A 19,493-nucleotide genomic window follows, 5' to 3' on the forward strand; every position below is an offset into this window, starting at 1 on the left:
TTTCTGTGCGCAGCAACAGCTGCGCAGTAGACCTTACTACGCCTGCTGCGCCGTGCTATGTCGCCGCGCGTATCGGTATAACGCACGCTATCAAGCACGAGTATAGCGTTAAACAAAGCTATCGCTGTAAATGCCCCAGGTGAGACTGCGAATTTAGATATTTATTTTGACCACACAGGCCACCACTCTAATGCCGCAGTAGTTGTCGCATTCGCGGAAGCTTTATAGAAGGCTTCTTTTAAGAAGAGGTTTATTGCTTTCGTTAAAATCACACTTTCAGCATGTTTTTATTTCATCACCTAAAACTCGCTACATTTACTATTAACAAGAATAATAACTGCGATAATTGCGAACACTTAGTGTGAGCTGTTAATATAATCAACGCAAAGGGTTTGCTAAAATGTTACAACCAGTCGGTAAGAACGAACATGTCTTGCTGGTTGCTTAAAACACACGCAACGATAAAATTATTATTTACATCACCATCTCTGGGTTTCTAGCAAAGCTCTTGCTGCAAGGACATGAGCAGGACACTAGGAAACCTAGAATATATACACGATGACACCATTGGGATTCGCTTAAAACACTTCCTTTCTGAACGCGAAGTGATGCCTGTTGCAGTGGTCGTGCAGGATCTGGCTGAGCGCCGGCGGTCCGCAGTAGAACACGGTCACCTTGCCTTTCTTCTGCTCCTTGATGTTCTCGAACACTTTCTCCCAATCGGGCCGGCCGGGCTGGGTGCGGCTCTTGAGTCCCGTTATGAGGCAGCGCTTGTCCTTCTCGTGTAGAAGGTCCAGAGCCAACTGCAGGCCCACGGCCTTCATGTCGGTGCGACTGAGCGCGGACGTGATGTAGATGTGCACGTCCAGGAACCGCTCGAGGACGTCGCCCAGGAGCGCCTGCTCGGCCTCCAGGTCGCTCAGAAGTCGCACGAACCACTCGAGAGACTGCTGACTCCGGTTGATCCAGATGAAGTCCACCTTGCGCAGCTTCATGACGCTGCTCGGCAGCTTCTCGACCCAACAGTGGCTGCACTGGGGACAAGTGGACCGAGCCTGGTAGTACCTGTTTGAAAAGAACAAGCTCCATTAATATGAAGTTCAGAAGGGTTGCTGATAGGGCGAGTTGGTCATCCATGAACATCGCGCCGCTGTATCAGCGCGGTACATAAAAGAAAGGAGCACGACACAGACGGATAGATAGGTAGCCGCTAACTAGTAAAACAGGCAGGCACTAACTAATAATTGTTCGGGTTTAACGTCCCAAAACCACGATATGATTATGAGGGGCGCCGTAGTGGACGCCTCCGCAAATTTCGACCACCTGGGGTTCTTTAACGTGCACCTAAATATAAGTACTCGGGCCTCAAGCATTTTCACCTCCATCGAAAATGCGACTGCCGCGGCCGGGATTCGATCCCGCAACCTTCGGGTCAACAGTCGAGCACTATAGCCACTAAACCACCGTGGCGGGTTAAGCTCCATTGGTCAACGTAGAAGCACTTGCAACGCTTTGAGTTGGTTGCGACGTGAGAATAAGTGTAAGCTCCACTCTCAAAACCGCAGTGCACGTTTCCTTAACCCTTGCAAGGGTGTCGTTTTAGCTATATATTAGTTATTTATTTGCTTATTCAAAAGTACCTCGCAGGCCTTTAGAGGAATGGCGTAAGATAATGCAATAAAATGTTGAGATGTAAAATAATTAGAAAACAAAAGTAAGGGGTACAAATATATACAGAAATGAGAACGAGAACAGAAACGTTACAATAACAACATGTGCCTGATTGTAAGTTAATATGGCGTTAGTTGATACACTACAAAACAAAGCGAAGAGGCAAGAAATAAAACACACCTTGGGCCGAGGCAGCTCAATATACAAGAAAATTTGACGCAGTAAAATACCAACAGTGTAATTACAGAACGAACGACATGCACCTTGGCTGTTAAACAAAAGAGGTCATGAAAAGAACAATGTATTAAATAGGGTGCCTAGAATCATTTGAACAACTGAGTTGTTAAAAGATGCCCGAAATTTTTCATGGTCATTCTCAGAAGCTATGGTGTATACTGCGTATATTAGATAAGTTCGTCATTTTTGTATTATGTATTACGTTTGACTCAACAGTGACGTCACAATTTGTCGCGACGTTCAACTTCCAGCAACGCAAACGAACACGTGTGGTAAAATGCGACTGCTGTATACAAGCAGAGGCGCTTGACGTCACAAAATTGAAGGAACGTAACTGGGTTAAACATCTTCTGAACAGATCTATGGAAAGTTTGTTTGCACGGATGGCGACGATTGTGGTTAGTGCTTATATTTATTCATTAGGGTGTAACCGACTGTACAATGATGTGTCTGATCGCGAATACTTTGCTAAAAAAACCCGCTGTCGCGAAAAATGATGGCCACATAGATCCGTGGAAAACATTGCTTCTCGAAGGTTTTGAGGGAGTACTCGCTTCGAAAACGTGTGCATGCACGCGGAATGCGCATAGGAGTAAGAGCCTCTGTCAGGCAATATGACCTTTAGCTCTTACTACTATTTCTGTATCAGAAAGAAAGAAATAAACTTCAACACTTCAATACTGTGGTGACGCGGGTATTTCTACAGTAAGGAAAAGACGTTCCGTGGCTAATTATTCTAAGTCTATTCATCGGCGCTTTCTTCAGACTATTAAATTGACCGACAGACTCGTAAACCTCGAATGTCTAACCGGTGCTGCCCAGCAAGCTGTCGGGAAAAAAGAATCTCGGTCCCGCGAGATCGGTTGTCTGCGTTGCGCGTGAGCAATGATGCTAGCGACTTGACAATTGTTGGCGAACTTGCCAACTGCTGCAGTTTTCGCGTAGTAGAGTCGGTAGAGTGCATGCCACTCTAGATCGCTGATCTTTTATTAACCTTTGTTTGTTCTTTTCTTTTGTTAACATAAATGCAGCCCTTTTGTAAAGCTACGCGTGCACTAAGGACAGCTTAGCGCTGTCACAACGCGTAGTACGCTGCAACGCAAGAAAAAAAAAATTTTCCCTACAGCAAAACCGCGCCACACCGGCCATTCAACTGTGCAAGAGAGCCGTGCTAAATGGTCTCCGTTCGAACCGTAAGCGCTGTTTCTCTGCTAATATAAACACGGCACTTCTCGGGATATATATGTTAGTCGCTCCTACCTTATTACGTTTGGCTCAGAATTGATGTCGTCATCTTGGTTAAGTTTTCGAAGAAGTTCAAGTTTTCCTGCGAAAACCAGCGACACGAACATCCGTATATATTTGAAGACCTTTCTGAAACACGCTGAAGGTACTTGACGTCACGAAAATGAACAACCGCATTTGAATGGGGCATTTATGCAAATAAATGGTCTCTGGGTGGAACGACGTTTGCTGTAGACGTAGCTTATATTTATTTATTAGATTTGATTTACCAGAAAATCTCTACATAGCGGGAAACTGGGGTACGATTATGAGGCATGCCGTAGTGGAGGGCTCCGTAAACTTCGACCATCTGGTGTTCTTTAACGGGTACTGAGATCGCACAAAACACGGGCCTCTAGCATTTCGCGCCCATCGAAATGCGACAACCGCGGCCGGGATAGAAAGAGCGACCTTCCGGTCAGAAGCCGAGCGCCGTAAACACTGTACCACCGAGGCAGACTAACGCTTTTTCGGGTTTCGAGCGTTCGCACTAGTAAACGCAAACCAAACTGAGAGATAGATTAACAAAACTTGATATTCAGCAAGATGGCGCATAGCTTTAGAGAACATTAAAGCGGAAAACCAGACATTCACAAAGATAAAGGTTGAGAGAAAGAGGAAGGGGAGCACGCACGCACAAAGTCACGCACCTCGCAGTCATGATATCGCCATTGGTCTATAACCGTCGGTGCGAGTCTGTCTTCAAGAAACAGAGGACTGCCTTCAATGTTCCCAGAACTGTGACGTTAGAAAGCGACAGCAATGTGCGCCTACCTGTACATGATGCTCTGAAGGATGCTCGCAAAAGGCGTAACCCCAATGCCAGCGGCGACCAAGACGGCATGCTGAGCTCGAAAGATGTGGCTCGAGGGTGACCCGTAAGGGCCGTCTATGCGCACGGTCAACGGGTTCTTGGCGATGATGAGGCTCGTGTAGTCTGCGTAGCGCGCTCCCGTCTCGAGGCCCCTCTCGACGATGGCCTCCAGTTCGTGTCCCGTCTCTAGGAAGGCGCAGCTGTCCCTCGGCTGCGTGCCTCGAGGCATGAGCACCACACTCTCGGAGTCCCTCAGCCTGCTCTTGTCTAGGTGAGCGCGCTCAAGTCCGTCGAGAGAGCGGAGCCGCAAATCCGTAGCGCTCACCTATGCGAACGGGAACGAAACAGAAAAAAAAAAGAATATAAGCCGTAGATACAATCAGGCGTATGGAAAGAGCAACGTAACAGTCGTGTGCAAATAGAAAAGGCAAGCGATTAGTTTTATGTTGATCCGACTGGAAGACGCTCTCTTTCCTAGTTCGAGTTCTGGCACATACAAAACGTTAGCTAAAGGCAGCGAAATTGAATAGTCACAGCGGCTTTTTCAGAAAAATGAACGCACTTCGTTGCACGGCGGATTTCTTAGAGTCATAGTGAAATATCTTTTACCGTACATCACGGATTTTAGCCATTGTCAGATGATGGAAATGCACGGCGATACATTTCCCTTGATGTTGCGCCGATTACGTGATGTGAGAGCCACCTTCGTGCGTCAAAACCATCATTCAATGCAGTTATATGTCGATGCATGAACGGAACTCCAACCAGCTGATTGAACATAGTAATGGTATGTCTTCAGTTCAAAAACAACATCCATTCGTCTCACTTGCCTTTTGAAGACTACAAGCGTTGATATTAATGGCTTCAGGAACACAATGCTCGAGAATGTGAGTAGCGGCGTTGAACGTTCCTGATGTGTGCGACAGGATCGTGCTCCCTCATCGCTTCATACAAAAAAGCCACTGAACGCTTCAGGGAGGGTGTAAGGGAGTGTGAGTAAAGACCACAGCTCTACTGCGAATAAGTAACTTATGGGGTTTTATATGACAATATCTCGATATGACCATCAGGCACGGGAGACTTGGAATAAAGTTTGTTCACATGAGGGTTCGTTAACGTGCACCTAAATCTAAACACGTGGGCGCTCTTTCATTTTGCCCCCGCGAGATGCGTACAGTCATTACGTAGTTTCCCGAGGTCATTACAGATATTGAAATATTTGCCAATACGCGTTCAGCACGTTGCATAACTTCGTAAATGAGAAGAAAAACAGCGCTTTACTCAATTTGCGGGAATATCACAGGGCAGAAATGGTTACAGATATGAAATCTTGCTTGTCAGACAGAGAGCCTGTAGGTAGGTTGCAACATATTGACACACATACACACACGTCTATATGTTCGAGGTAACCATTTTTCACGGTCTAAATGCTCTTACAGTGATGACGCGTCTTGCGCAAGCCCCAACTTTCTGGAACGTTATCGCCTATTCTATATGAAACCAATGTCAGTAATCGGAGTGCGTTGGCGACACGAATAGCGACGTATATCTTAGGATATACGTATGTACTACAACCTACAATAGAATTTATCGTTACGCTTGGATAAATACCCAATGCGCTGGAAGCGCAGAAAAGATTTTCGACAACTGGGGACTTGTCGCTGTCATTGCACTGCTCTTTTTTTAGGGGGGGGGGGGTTAGGGGGGGCGGTTTTGCGGTTACTCTTGCCATTCTGCACTGAAATCTCAAGTCGTACCTTATTTTCGTCTCTAAAAACGTTTCTTGATAAAACACATTAACACCTTTCGGCAGGCTTCTCTATAATATGGAGTCAGATGACAATTTCTTTCACAGAAAGCACTTTGCAAAACATAGTAACATTTCCTTGACTTACCCTTCCGGACGGCGGAAGCTCGGAAGCCTCGCGCCTGAAGTTGTCGAAGTACTGGTAAAGGTGGTTGGTCCAGCCACCGAAGGAGCGTATGTGCAGCCAGATGACGTCGTCCTTTTCGGGAGCGCTGCTGATGGTGAACGGGTGCCACTCGAATCGCGCCAGACACGGGATATTGAGGTAGATGTAGTCGCCGGGGTGGTAGTCGAAGTCGGGAGGCTTCTTCAACACGAGGTGAATCACTCTGGAGGGCAAGATGACGCCTTTGAGCACCGTGGTCATGCCATACGAGCTGAAGAACCGGCAGGCTCGCACCAACATCTCCATCGTGAGCAGCAGACCGGGCACGAGGAACCACTTCCAGAAATTTGGCGCGTGCAGAATCAAGAAGAACCAGAAGACCGTGTAAAGGAGATGCGTGAAGTAGAACACTTCGAACCGGCCGCTTCGACGCAGGCAGGGCAGCGAACAGACGACCATCACCGTGAGGACCACTAGAAGAACCCAGCCGGTTATGGACGCAGTACCGCCTACCCAGCCGATGTCGTGATGCGTCGTGAACAGGAACAGCACGAGCACGTGGCAGTCTCCCTTGGAGAGGCGAATGAAGTTGAACACGTGAGCTAAGGTGTGAAGGATGCTGTACACGAAGATGCACCAACCCGTAAGCTTGTGGTAGTATATGCTGCTGTCCAACGGCACGAACCTGCCCGCGCCGTGGCTTCGAAGCCAAGTGATGCAGTGTCTCAGTACAGGAAGCGCCGTGAACGCGCATACGAAGTTCAGTAGCTGGCCGAATTCGCGGGCGACAAGTTCGTACTCGCTGTGAAGTCCCATCGTAGGCGCGTTGGGCATCCACTCGACTTCGGCGCCGTCTTGAGCGCTGAAAAAGCCTTCACTGGTATGGTTCAAACCGGCCAGCGCTCCCATCTGCCAGGTAAGTACTTGAAACCAGTAGCGGTCGATACTCTCTTTGAGGTCCCGGTGCTTCATTGATTCGGCTTCCATGCGACTGAGGAACACCGCCAACTGGAGGGCGAAGAAGCAGAAGCAAAATGCAGCGCTCACCGCGTTGTTCCTGAGGTAGATCCGCGTAAGCTTCTTGGGCCAACGCGAAGTGAACGCAGGCTTTGCGGAACGGCGGCCCGAGGGCGGAAGAAGCCAGCGCTCGACACTGACCGTCAGGTTCTCGTAAAGGCCCGGCCTGCTCTGGAGTTGGCACCGGAGTTCGTCCAGCGTCACAGAGCCCGTTTCGTCGCGATCTGCGTCTTCGAAGAGGACGTTAGTCAATTCGTCCAGTTCGTACTCGGTGAACTGCAGGCCGTTCTCCTCCATGCAGGCCCGCATGACGTCCCGCAGTTCCTGCGGTTGGATGAGACCGTCGCCGTCGACGTCGTAAAGCTGGAACAGGATCGCCAGCTTGTCGTCCTGCGACTTCTTGGCGAAACGCTTCACGGCCGAGATGAACTCGTCCAGCGATATGGTGCCGGACTTATCGGTGTCGAACAGTTGGAACATTCGTTCGGCGAAGAAGGCATTGCGGGACTGTACGATCTGGCGGAACTGTTCCCGGTTCAATTCCTTGCCAGGCCCAACTGCTTCACGGAACACACGTTCCAGGTGGTCCAAGTTTTCGAACGTGAGACCCGTAGGCGACTCGGCTTCGGGAAGCCTAGCGATGATATCCATGTCGTGTCCTTCGTACCAATCGACCTAGCCACAACGAGCAAATACCTGAAAACTCGGGCAGGCTCAAGAGTACGCTCTGAGGTGCCACATCTTCCACTTATTAACGCCCACCAATCCACAACGCAGCACAACGCGGTTAAGAACCCACGGGCACTTCACTGCTGCAGCTAGTTAAAACTTACTAACATTGGCTTTAAGGTCGAGAATGTGGCCAGCCCAGTGTTCAGTGCGGAAGCCGATTTATAAGTGGCATCCCTGCGCGCGTAGCGATCGATACATTTCACTGCTTGTCGCAGTGCGCCACCGCTGCCCGGGAGCCTTTCGGAACACTCAGAACTTGAGGCACAACTCATGGCCACGTTCGTCGCATGCACATATATCACTGAATTTTCGAACTTCTCGCGATGATAGCCACAACCACTCTTCTGTTTTACCGCACGTGTCGGCTAAGCGCACCTTAGCTGGAAAGAGCAGCACTGCGCTGTTGTGCGCACGTGCCAATTATATACAAAGGAAGTGACGGCGTGGTTGCTCTTTCGTTGACATGTACGGCGTCCCTATTGCAGAACATGTTTCCGGCCGGCTGCGTGCGCACTTAAACTTTTGCGCTTCGCTGTGGTCTAGGTTGTAAACGGATGAGTGCTGTGGTGTAATCGCTACTATGTCGCAATGTCGTCCGTAGCTCAAACAACCCACAATCACGTTGCGCTTATTCAGATAACTGAGCTCATCGCTAGTGGTACACGTCCGTTAAATATCGCCAGGATAAATTACAAGCTGCGTTTTGGAATCGTCGTGTGACAGAGCTGCACGTGTGACAGAGCTGTGCCTGAGATCAACGCCCCCCGCGCGTGACCAAGTGACCGTACTGCGCCTGCACGCAATCTGTTCTGAGCTCAAGGTATGTCGACCTGCTCCATAAATGTTTTTAGTACTTCAGCGTCATCGTGGAACAATGCCTTTGTTTTCACTTATTTTTTTTTCATTCCGATGAAGACTCGCCCCGTAAACATGATGCTGGTTTCTACTTGTTCACCTCCTTGTCCGTGTACGATTTCCGAGCTGCGAATTTGTATCGTCGATTGCCGCTTAAGCAGATAGCACACTTCGGTAATACGAAGAGAGAAGACGATCACCTCAAGCTCGAAATATAAACAAACTTTATTCCTATAAAAGTACTTATTGTAAAGAACAGGTTTATTATTCTCAGTTCAGTTCATCAGCATACGTTCACTGTGTGGCTGAATTATTCATTCATTATCTTGGTCCTTGAAGTCTTCGCCTTCATGATGCCATGCGAGTTCTCAGGATGCGTCACTGAGCAGAGCATCGCACTGTGTTTGAAGCCCGGCCCTTCGTAGGCTGTGATGCTGTCGGCGTAGCTTGGCATAACGCAGGTAAAGCATAGCCGTCTGAGCGCGCTCTCGCGCTAAAGAGAAGTCTTCTTCCTCTTGTTCTTCGAGCACCTTGATGATGATATTAACGCATGCAAAACCGCATAAAGCATAGCCAAGTGTAGCATATTGAGCGCGCGCTCGCGCCAAGGAGAAGCCTTCTTCCTTTTGTTCTTCGAGCGCAGGCGAAACCACGTATAAAAATTGAAAAAGAGGAAGCAAGTGAGCAATAGAAAGAGAGAGAAAGAAATTAAAAAAAATAGGAATAAACAGAAAAAAAGACCGAAAGAGAACAAGGAAGAAAGAGATGAGTAAAGAAAGAGAAAACCTAAGAGAAACAAAGAAGGCTGCCCAGTCTTCCTTCAGGCTTGATATTACTAGTGCAAAGCTTCCTTAATTTTTTCTTCTTTAATTTGCAGAGTTGACACGTGGTGTTGGATTAGCGGCTATGGCGTTGTGCTGCTAAGCACAAAGTCTCTGTTCTGTTTTTCCTGCCATGGCAGCCCCATTTTGACTTGATCTAAAGGCAAGAAATGCTCATGCACTTAGGCGCACATTAAAGAATCAGGTAGTCAAAGTTAATCCGGGATCCTCTATTATGACGCTTCTTATCATACAGTGGTTCTGTCTCGTAGGGCATATCGAAATTCGTTTTTTTTATATAGCTTGGCCTTGATAAATCTCGGGACTGCGCAGAAAACGCACGATGCTTCTTCATCAAAAATTTTAGTGCACTGTTACTTATTTGCCCATAACTGTTTCGACAACTGTCTAGAGACATATGATTGAGATTACATTTTCTAAGGAAGTGTTCTCAGATTCAACTATTTCCCTATCACCCTTAACGCAGAATGGCCGGTCCATTCGCACCCGTAGTGTTGTTGTATTTTGTTATATTAATCCTAGGTGGCGTCACTTACCCTAACACACTAACAGACGGCGCCACTCAGGGGTTACAGGGGTATATATATATAGTATCAATAAACATGGCCGGGCAGTTAGTCGCCGGCCCAGCCGAACGTCGCGTCGTCCTATCGTTACTCTCGACATGGTGTCAGAAGTGGGATCTGCATCATAGTAAAAATGGCTCTGGGCGAGCAAAACAAGGACAGCGAGCTACCTGCGGCGACCGGCGGGAAAGCCATGGTCGCTAGGCCCAACTTGCAACCGCCACCCCATTTCGACTTCGAGAACCCAGCGGCTTGGCAGAGGTGGCGTCAGCAGTTCGACGACTACAGTTTTGCAACGGGCCGTCTGGAATCTCCTGCTGTCCAAGAGCTGGGTGTGGTCAAGTTTGTGGATCCGGTAGTCGAGACGCAAGCAACCAGGCGGCATCAGACAAGCTGTTCTGTGGTTTGGGCGAGCTGCAAGAAGCGTACGCTATACGCCTAGAACCAGATGCTGTCCCCTATTCGCTGCTGGTCCCAAGACGTGTGCCCATTCCTCTACATGGTGTCGTGAAGGCGGAGCTTGACAGGCTTGAAGCGGAGGGCGTGATCAGACGCGTGACAAAGCCTACTCCGTGGTGCGCCGGTATGGTCGTCGTACCGAAGGCATCCGGTTCATATCGCATCTGCGTCGACCTCACCAAGTTGAACCAGGTAGTGTTGCGTGAGCGCCATATCTTGCCCACCGTAGACCAAGTTTTGGGAAAACTGGGTAATGCTCAGGTGTTCTCGAAGCTTGGCGCTACATCAAGTTTTCATTAAAGTAAAACTGGCAGAAGAGTCTGAAGAATTAACAACATTCATAACGCCGTTTGGATGGTATTGCTACCGTCGACTGCCATTCGGGATGACGTCCGCCCCCGAATACTTTCAGCGTCAAATGAGTTACATTCTCGAAGGTCAAGAAGGCGTCGTAAACATGGTCGACGATATTTTGGTTTTTGGCCAAGACCGTGCAGAACACGACAGCCGGTTCTAATCAGTGCTGGTTCGACTGAGAAACGCCGGGCTGACCCTGAACAAGTCGAAATGTCAATTCGGCGTCACAAGCGCCAAGTTTCTCGGCGTAGTTATCTGCGGCAGCGGTATTTCGCCGGACCCAGGCAAGCTTGCTGCTGTCAAGAGCATGGAACCTCCAGTCGACGTCGGTGGCGTCCGCAGACTATTGGGCATGGTAAACCACGTGGGACGGTTCTTACCCAATCTGTGAGAGGTGACGGCACCCATTCGAGGACTGCTCAACAAAAGAAGGGACTGGGCGTGGGGACTGGCCCAGCAGGTCGCCTTTCAAAAGTTGAAAGACATGATGTCGTCCAACATCTGCATGGCTAACTACCACCCACTGTACCCGACCATCGTATCCGCAGATTCCAGTACGTTTGGCTTAGGTGCCGTTTTGCTACAAGACCAACCGAGCGGAGAGCGCAGAGCCGTGGCCTACGCATCACGCTCCCTCACACCAACAGAGCAAAGGTACAGCCAAACGGAAAAGGAGGCCTTGGCAGCTGCATGGGCTGTCAAGCGGTTTGACGAGTATGTCCGGGGCTTACACTTCACCATCGAGACCGATCACTTACCGCTAACGTCCTTGCTTGGTTCCATGGATGTCGATGCTTTACCACCAAGGATCCAAAGGATTCGACTGAAACTCATGAGGTACCAGTACACGGTATTGTACGTTCCAGGGAAGCTGCTGGCTACGGCTGATACCCTCTCAAGAGCCCCCGTCACATCAGCGTCTCCAGCAGAAGGAAACCAAGTGGAGTTGTACGTCAGTGAGGTCGTCGGCAACATCGCGGAAGGCGCACCAGTTAGCCTTAAAGTGGTTCGTCAGCACCAGTTGATGGATGGCGAGGGTGTTACCCTCGTGAAGTACTGCAGGCAACGTTGGCCTCAGAAAAACAAAGTGCCATCAAACCTCTCGATGTATTGGAGGTACGAAGGGGAGCTGACAGTGTGAAATGGGCTGCTCCTTAAAGGAGGACGTCTGTTGATTCCGGAGGCCCTGCAAAAGGACGTTTTGGATTCACTTCACGAGGGTCATCAGGGTGTGAACCGATGCAAGGCACGTGCGCGGGATGCTGTTTGGTGGTCCCATATAGGCAAACATATCGTGTCTATGGTGGAATCATGTGAACGTTGTGCAACTACCAAGGTCCAGCGTGCCGAGCCTCTCCTGCCAACACCTTCAATGGAGTACCCATGGCAACAAGTGGGTGTAGATTTGTTCCACTTGGAGGGACAAAATTTTCTGCTGCTCGTGGACTACTATTCACGCTATCCAGAGGTTATCACGATACGCAACACTTCTAGCCAAGCGGTGATATCGGCTATCAAGAGTGTCATGGCTCGATTCGGCAGACCGGAAGTGCTTCGAAGTGATAATGGCCCCCAGTGCTCGTCACACGAGTTCTCAAGCTTTGCCCAGAGCTATGGGTTTAGACACATCACTAGCAGTCCTGGTTATCCTCAATGGAATCGTGCGGTGGAACGGGCAGTTAAGACTGTGAAGGATCTCTCCGCAAGAACAACGACCGGTTCCTGGCACTGCTGGCGTATCGTGACACGCCAGGGGTCACAGGGTACAGCCCGTCCCAACTTCTCATGGGGCGACGGTTACGGACACGCATTCATAGGGACCCGGCCAAGCTGTCACCGGACCTACCACGACCAGACGTCGTCTTCCAAAAGGACGCCGCGGCTAAGGAAAGGCAAACTCGGGACTTAACCGTCGGCATGGGGCGAGAGTGCTCCGGGACCTCTCTTCAGGAGACGAAGTGTGGGTAACTGATGCGGCGTGCCGGGCCCAAGTTCTTAGCCGGGGCCAGCGTCCCCGATCCTACATCGGGGAAACTCCCAGCGGAGTTATACAACGAAACTGACGACATCTCGTGCCTTATTCCCCAGATCTCAGTGCGTCATCCCCAGTCTCCCTTCCGAGCTCGAGCCCAAACCAGGAGCTCAGACTCAGCCAGGAAGAACCATCACATGGCCAGCACGATACGAGTACCAGCGCAGACCCTGACAGCATACCCCACAAGGTTACCAGATCCGGGAGGCGTGTGGTCCCACCCAAAAGACTGAATTTGTAGATCTTGGAAAGAGAGATGTAGCGTTGCTGTATTTTGTTACATTAATCCTAGGTGGCGTCACTTACCCTAACACACTAACAGACGGCGCCACTAAGGGGTTACAGGGGTATATATATATATATATATATATATATATATATATATATATATATATAGTATCAATAAACATGGCCGGGCAGTTACTCGCCGGCTCAGCCGAACGTCGCGTCGTCCTATTGTTACTCTCGACAGCACCGACTATGCGGCGGCGTCCGAGCCATGGGACGAAGAGCGAAAAAAAAAGGAAATGAGAACCGGTAAAATCACTAGCTGCAGAAGCACGTCGGTTTGGTTGCCACTAGCGTTCCGCAGTGTCCGAGTAACGTTCAAAGAACACTGCACGGCTGCCGTGCACAGTACAGTTTTTAGTGCGACAGATCTAATGGTTTTTGCGACGGTGGTAAAGGTTCGTGCACGGCGGCTGTAGGTAGATTACACGCGACGTCATGAAATGAGCTTCGCATCGTGCTAGCAACCCCAAAATGAATGGCAGTCATGGTGACGTCACTGCGAAATCTTATCACGCTTTGGCTGTTTTTGTGCATGGCGGTGGTATAGTCTTCCAGCGGATTATTGCTGTTGTCGACATATCTCTCGACGCGATTCGCGTCTGTTGTACCATCACGTTTCTTGCTTGCGCAGTTTTTTGGCGTACTAGTACCCTAATATGGCGACCACTATGACGTTAATTCGAACAGTCCGTATAAATAACGCACCACCTTGCTTTTATTAAGGCTAGTGAGTGCGCCATAGCAGTTAGAGGGCGTGCGAATACAATACGTACCATTGTTTTGACCCAGGTACCGTACTTAACAATTCAGCCCCGCCACGCTGGTCTAGTGGCTATGGCACTCGACTGCTGACCCGAAGGTCGCGGGATTTAATCCCCGCCGCGTCGGCTGCATTTTCGATGCAGGCGAAAATGCTTGAGGCCCGTTGTACTTAGATATAGGTGCACGTTAAAGAACCCCAGGTGGTCAAAATTTCCGGAGCCCTCCATTACGGCGTCCCTCATATCATATCGTGGTTTTGGGACGTTAAACCCCACATAATATATATATATATATATATATATATATATGTATATGTATATATACTACTATTATTATTATTATTATTATTATTATACCAGGCCCCTGTCTACGGGCCTGGTATCTACAAATAGTCACCGTCTGTTAATTGCTAATGTTTATGTTTTGCAAAACCAATTACTCGTTCTTTTACAAACTCGTCACTTAACACGTGTATTCATATGTACAGTGTACATACCTTTTTTTCGTGTTGTTGATTAGTTATTACGTTCAACTCTCATATGCTTATGTCTCCAATTTTGCCAAATTAATTATCCTTTCTTGTACAAATCCTTCATTTCACGCCTATTTTGTTTGCACAGTGTATGAATAATTCTTTTTTTCAAAAGTTCCGTTCATATTTACCTTGAATTATTCATTGCATAATGTTTCCCACCCCTTGCGTAAAACCCCTAAAAATGGGCCTTTATCTGACCTGACCTAATGTGACAACTAAATTGCCCGGTCATAGATGGTTACCTAATTGGTCAGGAAAATGAACAATGTCTTGTACAGAAGAGATTTACCCGGTAAGGTGGTTAAATTCCTTCAATGTTCGATGAATAAATGAACTATAGTACGCTTTAATGCGACATCTGCTGATACCGACTTCATTAGTTTGGTAAAAACTCGCATCAGTGATAGAGAGAGGGGAAAGCTAGTGTATCATGTCGGAGCTGTGGGATATGGCAATGAAGCTTCTGAAGCAAAGATAGTAATAATAATAATAATAATAATATCTGTGGTTTGACGTCCCAAAACCACGATATGATCAAAACAAAGATAGCCGAAAATCTTGGTGCGGAGGGCAAGATAAAGTATTTCGAAGTCATTTCTCATGTGCGGTTAAGTTGTTAGTAATAAGTCTGGCAGCATATATCTGATTAAGTTCAATTGCGTTTACAAGCTTGCAAGTAAACAAATACCACGTAGAGGCATGACATTGCACTCCGCTCCTCACAAGTATTTTAAAAAGGAGTAATTTGAGAGAAAAAGGCGCAGGAGAGAAGTTACAGAGACAGTTACCTAGAATGCGATTAGCATTGCTAGCCATACTGATTATCATGTTTAAAACTTTTGTAGCGCGCACAAAACACGGGGACACACAAGGAAGGTACAAATATGCGCTTACTCACAACTCATTTATTTTTTTTGAAAGGGACTAAACATATAGGCACAAATAATCATCACAAAGCATGTGCGGAGCAAGTCACGAGGCATATGGGCAGAATACAAGTTAACAATTAAAAAAAAGACATTTCTTTATTCTGCTCATATGCCTCGTGACTGGCTCCGCGCATGCTTTATGATGATTATTTGTGCCTATATGTTTAGTCACAATAAAAAAATAAATTAGTTGTGAGTAAGTGTTCTTTGTACATTCCTTCTGTGTCCCCGTTTTGTGCGCGCTACAAAAAGTTTTGAACATGAATTCATACCAACTCAACCAGCTCTCAGTTTTACTGCATGCTTATTATGCGTAATGTCCAAATAAGATCACAGGTAATATGTAAGCCAGCGTAGCGGTAAGAAGAAACAGCTCATAGAGTCATGTTACTGAGAAGATAACAGGGAGAGGTGGCGGCACTTCCAGTGAACCAGAGTGGTTTGCATCATTAATGATTTATTCTGATGAGCCGCGTGTTACCCCTTTTAGATACAGAATCTAGATTACTTTGTAAGGCGGTAGTGTTCTTGATGCTGTCGATTCCACGAAATATAACACGGTCGTCAGCAAAGAGGTTACTGCTAGAGGAAACGGTATTTGTGAGGTCGCTAACTTGATAAGAGCAAAGAACCTGTAATGGAGCCCTGTTAAACTTCAGAACCAACGGCTTACTAGAAGATATTGTACCCTGCATGCAACAAACTCAACAGAACAGTGCTGTACCGATGTCATGGAAGATTAAAACTAGTGCTAGAATCACGACGCGAATCGATCTTGTTTCTTGTCCCCTGCCGTCAGGCTGTTCATCTGCTTGTGAGACATACGCGAATTATCGAGGATCCGGCTCACTGGATTTTATACTAAGCCGTTATCTGATTTCACGAAGCACGCATGTCAACTTACGTGAGTTACTGGATGAACCTGGCTACACTCAAAGAAAAAAAAGAGTATGTGGGACACCTTTCAGTGAATCCTGACTTGCCACGCAAATGACTCTCTTTAAGGAGACACGCTGACTCTCTTGGGGGTCACGTGACTCACCGAAGAGAGTATATTGATCTCCAAATGGTGTTAGCGTGTCTCTTTAAAGAGAGTCATTTGCGTGGCAAGTCACGACTCACCGAATGGAGTAACACATACCCTTTTTTTTCTTTCTTAGAGTGTACATCAATAAGTCATTGGCAAATGACCAAGCGTTAGTATAGCACAATTGCACATATGTCGGCAAAATGTTTGAAACTGACTCAAACTAAACAAAGAAATATATAATTCATGCCTAGGGCTCCCTCGGATGTGTTACTCGGTGAAGCTGTGCTTAGCTGGGATCCCTCGCAATGAAATTCGCTTAAATTTTGCGTGGAATGTTCACTTGGTTGCAACCACACTATGATTATACTCAATCGGAATCACACGGACCGACAATCACCGACGTCCAGCTCGGCAGGGTTTCATTGGACACGAGTTCACCAAAATCATGCCTAGCCGGGCTTAAGTCAGACAAAAATCACCAATATTCGGCTCAGCCGGACTCACTTGGACTTAATCTCGCAATATATGCTGTTATGGGCTTACTTTCGCTTAGAAGTTGGTCCGAGTCTGAGTGAGTCGGCTCATGAGTGAGTTTGCTGACTTATGGATAGGCACGGAGAACGCCCTGGTGCTACTTTCAATCACCACTAATGAAAAGAGAAGCACCTATCTCAATGAATTACAAGAAGTTCCTTATTTATTTATTTATTTATTTATTTATTTAATTATTTATTTATTTATTTATTTATTTATTTATTTATTTATTTAATACTGCCAGCAACCTTTTGGTCGCCAAGGCAGGAGTGGTTACAGTGCCCTTTGTCATCGGAGGGGGAGGGGATACCATGGGGGCGCCGGCGGCAGCCAGGAAGTTGAGGACAACGAAGAGCGCTCGGGCTTGGCGAGCACGCGCTAGCCGGGAAGGCGGACAGTCGGTGCCTGGAGCTTGAGCACAAAAGAAGCTTGTTCAGTAAATAAAGATGCCGTTTACATGAGTCTTAGAGAGAGAAAGAGACAGAAAGAAAAGACAGGGAGGCTAACGAGAGGAAGTCTCCGGTTTTCTACTCTGTACTTGGGAACGGGAAACGGGTTGTCAAAGAATGAAAAATGTGCGAGGCGAGCGAGCAACCCAGAGGGCAGCCTGAACAAGCTTCTTTTATGGTCAAGCTCCAGGCCCCGGCTGCCGGCCTTCCCGACGAGCGCGAGTGCGCCAAACCCGAGCACTCTTCGTTGTCGTCTACTTCCTGGCAGCTGCAGCGCCCCCACAATATACACCTCCACTTCCGTCTCACAAAGAGCCTGTGACGATATTAGGCGACAAAGCAAACCGAACAAGGTCATGACTACAACAATGTCCAACTACTACACATCAGCATTGTCTGTGAACAGTCACAATCGGTTATTCAGTCCGGTTTCTCGAAGAAATCGAAACAACACCCTCACGGCGGCTGCGTTGGACACTGGGCAGGCCAGTGCCCCAGGAGTTTGTTCTCTGCGACAGGGCGGTTGTCCAGCTGTCCTATAGGGCGGCTGAGAGGGCAGCTCTCTCGGAGTTAAATCGGGGGCACTCACAGAAAAGGTGCGCGATTGTTCCGCTGCACTCGCAGGTTTCAACTATATGCCTTAATAGTACACTCTCCGTCAGAGGTGTTGCGAGTAGGTAAATATTTGCGCAACTCACAGCGCAACATTGAGCTAGAGAAAATACAGTATTCGTGTTTAGTTTCTTTTATGTCCGTTTTATTGTGTTTTCACTTTTTATCAGATAAGGCAGTTTCAATTTTTTATTCAATGTTTATTTATTTTTCAAAGTAGGAAAGATAGGAGCAGCCACAAAAAACTACCGCAGTGAGTAGCTTGACGAGGTGGCATTCCCTCCTCGGAAGGACAGCAGCAGGCAGTGAATAGAACAAATGAATAACAATAATATGAAACAGATTGAACAAGGTGCACAAGAATTAATGATACACGTTAGCGGAAAAACTGCGGAACATTGGTGTAACAACAAGATACAACAAAGAAAAACCTTGATGTGCAAACAGTTTTGACTGGGTGAAAACAGCAGTAAAAAATTAGAGCTGCGAAATAAGTCAACATAATAACCCATCGCGAACGTTGAAAGGATTTGTACAAATGAAGTGTTTAATAATATGAACAATGTTTCGGGCTATTTACATGCACATGTCACGAAGCTCTTTTAAGCTTAAGTTTGCAATATCAACGCCATTGCAATATCAGCGCCATTTTACACACAAACCTGCAATAGCAACTGCTGTCATGGCTCCTATGGTTTGCATTTCACTGAATTTTATTCTGTGCTTTACTGTTGCCTTGAGCGCCGCTTACGAAACGGCTGACAATGTCGTAGATAGCATCACTTGCGTCGTATCCAAGCAGGTGGCCCGCTTTGAGGGCAAGGGCAGCAGTAAGGTTCCCGCTCTTTTTTATGTAACCCGCTAGCCCATTATTAGACGCTTGTGTATTCCACGGCATTCTTGAGGCATTTTTAAATTGCTGAGATCCATTCCACGTCATGTTATTGAAGTATTCGTCAAACAACACTGGTGGAAATATGTCGTCCATCTGTCCATTCACGATTAAAACTTTTTCCGACTCTAAAACTTCTTGAAACATGCCAGTAATGTTAGTGAAGTAATCGCCTGGCGCCAAGGCGAATTGAATTGCCAGTCTGTACTTTTCCAGACTCACATTGTATGGCATTGGTATGCCGAGTTTCTGTTTAAAGTCCGTGTCGTTCACGTACATTTCGTACTGCCTTATTTCTGGTGGCTTTGTTATATGCAGCACGCTTCCTTGATCGTCGTATCCTGTAAGGTTCGCGAAGAGGCTCTTCTGACCACCTAATTTAAAATTAAAGACTGTGACAGCTAGCGTAAGAGCTGCAGCTGTCACGTTTTTTGTCGCTGTGTCCCGTATCATGTTAAACCTCGTCGCCAGTGCAGCCCGGCCCTTTACGTCCACCATGCTTAGTTGGTATAGGAACTCCTCAGACTTCAGTATGCTTGCTTCCAATGGGATTAGAAATCCCGCAAAAAGCATAATTCCACTTGGGCGGTTTTGACACTCGGTTTTCATGCGATTTGCTAGCGATACGGCTGCTCTCGCTGAAAAGAAATTGAAAAAAGAGAAGAAATATGTTACATGTC

At 47.4% G+C, this 19,493-nt stretch overlaps 2 protein-coding genes across 2 annotated transcripts in view; both read right to left on the reverse strand.

Moving 5' to 3' along the window:
• LOC119372061 (probable serine carboxypeptidase CPVL) overlaps nt 1–19,493 on the reverse strand; it is a 183,654-nt gene that overhangs the window by 61,601 nt on the left and 102,560 nt on the right. The gene's annotated exons all lie outside the window — the stretch shown is intronic.
• LOC119372063 (NADPH oxidase 5) lies at nt 219–7,963 on the reverse strand. The gene is made up of 3 exons (XM_037642516.2): nt 5,902–7,963; nt 3,967–4,331; nt 219–1,065 (listed from the first exon to the last, which is right to left on the reverse strand). Exons 1-3 carry the CDS (start codon nt 7,585–7,587, stop codon nt 579–581), a joined length of 2,538 nt encoding a protein of 845 aa, XP_037498444.1. The 5' UTR covers nt 7,588–7,963; the 3' UTR covers nt 219–578.

The sequence above is a fragment of the Rhipicephalus sanguineus genome, chromosome 10, assembly GCF_013339695.2.
Source record: "Rhipicephalus sanguineus isolate Rsan-2018 chromosome 10, BIME_Rsan_1.4, whole genome shotgun sequence".
NCBI lineage: Eukaryota > Metazoa > Arthropoda > Arachnida > Ixodida > Ixodidae > Rhipicephalus > Rhipicephalus sanguineus.

Coding starts and splice junctions, on each gene's coding strand:
- LOC119372063 (XM_037642516.2), bottom strand. CDS start 7,587: ATGGATATCATCGCTAGGCTTCCCGAAGCCGAGTCGCCTACGGGTCTC. Junction 4,332..5,901: donor AGCTTCCGCCGTCCGGAAGG/GTAAGTCAAGGA, acceptor CCGTTCGCATAG/GTGAGCGCTACGGATTTGCG. Junction 1,066..3,966: donor CTTCAGAGCATCATGTACAG/GTAGGCGCACAT, acceptor CTTTTCAAACAG/GTACTACCAGGCTCGGTCCA.